We start from the raw sequence: 6411 nt of genomic DNA, 5'->3' as shown, positions 1-6411 counted from the left end.
GAGTGACAATTTCACTATAAAACCCTCTTTGTGTCCATAGAAACTAGCAGGACCTTCATGATTAATTTCAAACAAAGATAGAGTCAAAGGGGAACACATTAGCAGAGCTTTTTAGAGCTGGAATAAAACTTTTGACCAGAAAACAGCTAAAGTAAGACATCATTTATGGTTTTGACTGCTAGTTCTCAGAGTCTTTGTCCCACAGTGATGAGATTGACATCTTTTTGACACCTTGGCTGCATGGTTTGCTTGAAGTGAAGAAATTAACAGAAGCTCTAAAATAGTGAAGTCATGTTTTTGTTACATTCCCATATAATTGCTCAGGGTTTAAAATGTGTTTAGTTTGAGAAAACTGAACAGGGGTCTCTTGTCCAGAAGAGGCTGATCTTTAAGGTAACACCTTCAGGTTCCATACCTGAACTTTTTCTCTGGTCTGTGTCTGCTCCTCCTCTCCGTCTCCTGTTGTTTCGTGCATGATGATGGCTGAGGGTAATCAGCTGATTGGCTTTTCGGTCGTTAGTGCCGTCTCTCTTGTAGTATTTATCATTAAGGTGCGAAGAAGGAAACTAGCAGTTTATGGTTCGTACCACCACATATTTGTTTTGGCAGGACCTTCTCTACAAAGCAGCTGACAGGTGGTAGAAAGGATTTATACTCAGCTGTGCAGGGGCGGGTCTAGAAAAGTTTTGAAGGGGGGCCAGGCAGGAGCACTAGCCAGGAAAAGGGGGCACAAATGAGACCTTAAATTCTTCTCTGCAATAACCCATCCTAGGTGCTCGGAGCAGTGGGCTGCCAGATTCCAGCACCCGGGGAGCAGTTGGGGGTTAAGGGCCTTGTCCTTGCACCTCTGTAACCACTAGGCTACCACTCCCCCAATGTAAACATCTGATGTTTACCCAAGGGAAGGTCACTTTAATGCATTGGTTTGCAGCAAAAATGAACATATGTCAGGCAGTCCCGAATAGTGATTAATTATGATTAATTAATATGCAAGATGTGATTAATCTGATTAAAATTTTTAATCGTTTGACAGCTCCACTATATACATAAAAAATATATATATATTCTTTATTTTTATGGTAAAAATTCTTGCTCGGGTTTCTGGAGTTCGGTTTTGTGTTTGATGGCTTTAGAAACCACTAACTGGCTCCAGGTGAGAGAACCACCAAGTGAACGGAGTGGACCTGCAGGTATCCATCAGAATGAACCAGACAGAGGAGCTGATTGGTCAGAGCTCGTTTAAGTGGATGACAGTGATGGTGATGTCATCGCGATACCTGCGGGCCAGCTCAGCTGGTAGACTCAGCATCTTGGTCAGGCGGTTCTGGTCCACAGCTCCGTAGCCGTCATCGCCCAGCGCATGGCGCAGTAGGTGAGTGGCAGCGTTCTGGTCCTCCAGCACCGACAGGACTCGGCCCCTTCTCTCTAACAGGATGCGCTGCAGGCCGCCTAGCGTCATGTCCACACTGGGGATGATTGGTCTCTGTTGCTGAAGACCTGCGGGACAAACCCAGAACTAGGGATGGGTGCTACCAAACTTTTTCCTGTCAATACATTACCATTAGTTTTAAGTATTTTTTAACCCAGTGGTTCCCAACCTGGGGTCTGGACCCCCCAAGGGGTTCCCCCAAAGAGCACAGGGGGTCCCTGAGGCTTTGAACATTAAGAGCCATTGTGGTTAATGTCCACACATTGTCTCTTTTTTAAGAAAAGAAAGTAAGGCTATATAGTAATTTATTTAACTTAATTTAACTTTGGCTTCATCAAAGGACAGGACTCAGCCAGAATACATTATTTATGGTGAGAATCTCACTTTTGAAAGCATAACACCAAGTATGGTTTCAGCACGGGTCTGTGGCTTTTTAGTATATGCATGAAGGGGGTCCCCGAGGAAAATAGGTTGGGAACCACTGATTTAACCAATACCGATACATTTCCCCCCTTAAAGGAAAATCACGATTGTTCAGTATTACATTAATTTCTTTATTGGACGGATAATATGAAATATAAATAAAAGTCGTGAACATAAATACTTGAAAGAAATGCTTATAAAATTTGAAATAATATATATCAATGAGTAAGTAAAATAAGAATAAAATGATTTTAAATCTTTTAAATGGCCTTTTAAAAGATCAAGTTTGTCACTGTGCACACTATAGAGAGAAGAGGATACTTGCTCTTGGGAGGGTGAGGTGCCCCCTAATGTAATGGTAGGGGAAACACTGGTATCATATCACATTGCATTACTTGTACCGTATTGCTTCGTAGCGTATTACTTCCTATCATATTGTTGCATATCATTTAGAATCAAATCGCGTTTATTTGTGTTTCGGAACCATAACCCATCTGGATGTGCTGGTTCTGACTTACCTGTCAGCAGCTCTCCGACCAGCTGGACCACCGTCTGTCGGTGCATCAGCTCCCAGAGTCCATCGGTTGCCAGGACCAGGAACTTGTCTGCAGGTCTAATCAGGTGTTGCGTGACCTCCGGGTGGGCACTCAGGTAGGGCGGGGTCAGGTAGTGTGGCGGCAGTGTACGGACCGCCTCAGTAACAGCTGACAAGATGTCAGGTCGGGTTTCGTACATTCGACTCAGCATCTCCGCCTTCCACTTGAAGCGGACATCACCAAATGCCCTGAAAGGCAGCAGCAGACCCAGCAGACGGTCATGCCGAACCATCGTTCTGCACTCAGAGCGTGGGTGCTCTCCCAGAATCCTTTTCAACTCGTCTGGGTTCTGTGCATTGTGATCATTAGTGAGGCTAACTGCCGACCAGTGCCCATCTGGTTCCTGGACACCCAGAACAGCCCGACTATCACCCAGGTTGGCCATGTGAAGGACACCATTTGAGACATGGACAACACAGGCAGTGGAGCCGGACAGCGCCACCCGGAGGGGCGAGAACAGAGGCAAACCCTCCCCAGGAAGAGACACCCGTCTGTGGACAGAGAAAGAAGACTGAGCTGATGTTGGTCAACACCTGTCCCCAAACTAGAACCTGAACCTCAGGTTCCTGCAAGGTCAGATAAGTGCAGGTTTCAGGTCTGTGAGACAGAACATGAACAAAGCCAAGACTGAGACCACAGAGTGAGGGCGGACCTGGGTGAGGACAGGGACAGGTGGACCTGGGCCTCCACAGACAGGTCGTAGTCAAGACGAAGGAAAGCGTTGACCAGCGCTGATGTCACTCTGCTGTCATCCTGCAGTATCAATGAAAGACACAGGAATCTATAACAGAGAGGCTGGCTGACTTCTGACCCATTTTCAGGTACCAGAGTCCTGCTGCACCTGGATACTGGTGTATCAGCCAAACCACTCAGAGCCTGGTTCTGCAGATTCTGCTCTTGAGGTCCAGCTGGATTACAGCAACTGAGACCAGAACTAGGATCTGTGTCCAAATTCAGTCTGATCACATCCAGTAATAAACATATTTTATGGATGTTTGGTTCAGGTCTTGGTGGACCACTCCTTTTGGATTTGGTTCTATGACTTACCTCCTCTTTCTCATCCTCTTCCTCATCTCCCAGCCTCTCCTGCCAGTAGTTTCTGAGGCTTTGGAATGAGATTGTGGATCCGTCGGGGTAGCTGTGGTCTTGGGGGTGTTTGTGCCACTCCAGCAATGGCGGCACGGCCCGTTCCTCGTCCACGGCACACTCTAGCTCCTGCAGCATCTTCAGTGGCAGCATCGCCACAGTGACATAGTAGAAGAGCCTTTGGCTGATGGCGTGTGCACACGAGGGACCTGCGTGACCATCAAACACACCTAACAGAATGCCACCACGGCCCAGCAGGCAGGTGGCACTGCTTCGACGGTCCTCGCAAGGGTTGTTGGATGGCAGCATGTTGCTATGGAAACCTAGAACTCCATGAGAGGCTGGGCCTCGAGGGAATGTGTGGCTGCACTCGTTGGCCTGGCAACAAATGGTCAACATGATGTCATGTGTAGCTGAATCTGAATGTTCAAATGTTGCTTCATTCTCACCTTTAAGATGTGGTTGACCTGAGCAGGACTCATCTGTCCCATTTCATGCCCCACCTGGTAACTTTTCTCATTCTTTGGTGGGAAATGGAGTCTGGGGAGCACTGGTAGAGGGGGAGGGAGAGGGGAGGACAGCTGGCGACACTGCTGAAGCTCTAACCTGTAGAGTCCAATAAAGTTTCCTGTTCTTCCCAACATGTCTGCTCAGCTGAACCAGCAGCAGCAGAATCAGAGGAACAAATCTCTGAGCTGGAACAGAACCAGCAAAAACATCAACATAGAGAATAGCAAGTATCTTCGTTATCCTTCTGGTTCTAGACTTACATGTTTCTGATTGTCATGCACTAACCCCTCATCAGCAACCTGAAACATCTAACCAATCATGGCCTGAACCATCTGGTCCAATCATTACAAGAAACATCTGACCAATCAGCAACTTGCAACATCTGACCATTTATGACCTGGAACATTTGGCCAATCAGTGACCTGAAGTCTTATCTGAGTTCTGTCAAACTTTTATTGTACCCATGTAAGATCTCTAGCTGGCATCTATTGAACTTTTGTCAAAATTCTATCAGAATTCTAATGGAATTCTATTGGATTTTCATCTGACTTCTTTTGAACTTTTATTGTACTTCTATTGGGTTCCTGTCTGACATTTATCAGATTATCTATACCTGCTCTGAAAGTAAGCATGTGGACTTTATAAATGACAATTTGTGTGGAAGAAAAGATGGACACATGACTTGGGTCACATGAAATTATCAGAGCCTCCTGCACAGCTGGACTCATGTTATATTTGAATGGACCCAGCAGAGCAGATCCAGTAGTGGTTTGTCAGCTGCCTTTCAGTACTCACCTTTGGTTTTCACCTAGCTTCCTCTGAGTCCCTGACCTTCCACTCTGCCACCTTGTCTTCCTTCCTGAACTCGTCCTGGTTCTGTGCTCTGTTTGTTGAATAGGTTCAGCTGAAACTTGCGATCCTACTTCCTGCCATCAGACAAGTTTATTCTCTCAGACTGTGACCTTTGGTAACTTCCATATCAGTAATCCGTCACCCATAAACCCGTCTGTGGTTCTCCTCCCTCTGGAACAGTTCTGTAGTTTTATTTCTGTGTGTTAGAGTTCTCGTCAGTACATAGAAGCTGTTTCAGATTTCTTCCCTCTGATGGTTTTAACTTTTTCCAGTTCCTCTGTTTCTGTCAGAGAACACCTCAGGTATCAGAGACTGATCTGCTGATCTTTAACATCTGATTTTCTGTTGCAGGTGGATGATGATGAACTTGGAAACAATGGTGTTCACCAGCCTTTTGATATGGAAGCTGGTGAACTCCATTCCTGCTTAATCTTAGATTTCCTGGTTTTTGTTGTCTGATCCTGGAAGATCCCAACCATCAAAATGTAGTAATGTCACTGTCCTTTCCTCTCTGAGATTTCTCCAGACTCCCCGAATCTTTTCCCAATATTCTGCTCTGTAGATGCTGAAAGACCAAAGTTCTTTACAATCAGTCAGTCATTGAAAAATATTTTTGAACTTATTGATGATTCTCTGATGGAGTTTGGACCCAGTTGATGAGCCACATCTAATCCTAACTGAAATACTGAAGCTTTGGTGGATGCTGCTTTTATACCCAATTCTGACACCGTCACCAGTTAATCTGCTGGTTGGAGAATCTTCCAGAATCATGTTACTGGGTGTCCTACAAACTTTTCTGTCTTTATTTGACTCTAGAAAAACTGTGACCAAGTGTCTTGCTGGAGAAGATTTTAGTTCAGGTCTCTGAAATTTAATGAGTCTGATCAGTGAAAAAAGGTTTAAAAAATCATTTCTAATAAACGATCAAACAAAATTACAGTTTTGAAAACTTCCAAACTTTATTAGAAGTTCCATGCATGTCAAAGAATCTGACAACATTGTCCCCTTTCATCTCCCCCTGAATGTTTCTACTCCAGTAAAACTGACCTCCTTCTTCTCCCAAACGTCTGTGATGCCCTCAGATGGAACAATCAACATGTTCCTCAGAAAGATGAGACTAAATTCATTAAAGATTGGGACAATCAAGGTGTTTTATTCAAGTTGGAATGTCCTTATGTTCTGAGTTTGAACCTTTTCCAGACGTTTCTTATTAGTGAAGATGGTTCTTATTATAGATGCAGACCTCCATTTCCTGGAACCTAAATTTCTGTCAGGGCTGAATTTAATAGATTTGGTTGTTCATAACAAAATATGACAGAAATGCTGCAAAAGAAGTTAATACATACTCCATCAGATTTCTCCAGAACTTTCTCTTCTATGCATGAAGAGAAACATCAGACTGATGCTTTCTAATGTCACTATTTGCATTTTTTTTTTTAGATCTAAATATCTTGATTTTCCTGGAAAAATCACAGAGGAGTAAAACCTCCAGCAGAGCCTTGACCTCTAGTCTTT

General features: G+C 44.5%; 1 protein-coding gene across 1 annotated transcript; it reads right to left on the bottom strand.

Annotated features, from left to right (window-relative positions):
- Positions 1–1110: 1110 nt before the first annotated feature.
- On the bottom strand, positions 1111–4929 carry LOC121636457 (pyruvate dehydrogenase [acetyl-transferring]-phosphatase 1, mitochondrial-like). The gene is made up of 6 exons (XM_041979979.1): positions 4840–4929; positions 3984–4229; positions 3496–3912; positions 3101–3201; positions 2371–2939; positions 1111–1497 (listed from the first exon to the last, which is right to left on the bottom strand). The coding sequence occupies exons 2-6, from the start codon at positions 4176–4178 to the stop codon at positions 1229–1231; spliced, it is 1551 nt and encodes a 516-aa protein (XP_041835913.1). The 5' UTR covers positions 4179–4229; positions 4840–4929; the 3' UTR covers positions 1111–1228.
- Positions 4930–6411: the final 1482 nt, after the last annotated feature.

Source organism: Melanotaenia boesemani, chromosome 3 (genome assembly GCF_017639745.1).
Source record: "Melanotaenia boesemani isolate fMelBoe1 chromosome 3, fMelBoe1.pri, whole genome shotgun sequence".
NCBI classification, from domain to species: Eukaryota; Metazoa; Chordata; class Actinopteri; order Atheriniformes; family Melanotaeniidae; genus Melanotaenia; species Melanotaenia boesemani.
This window is presented reverse-complemented; position numbering and strand designations above follow the sequence as displayed.

Coding starts and splice junctions, on each gene's coding strand:
- LOC121636457 (XM_041979979.1), bottom strand. CDS start 4,178: ATGTTGGGAAGAACAGGAAACTTTATTGGACTCTACAGGTTAGAGCTT. Junction 3,202..3,495: donor AAGAGGATGAGAAAGAGGAG/GTAAGTCATAGA, acceptor TTGATACTGCAG/GATGACAGCAGAGTGACATC. Junction 2,940..3,100: donor CTGTCCCTGTCCTCACCCAG/GTCCGCCCTCAC, acceptor CTCTGTCCACAG/ACGGGTGTCTCTTCCTGGGG.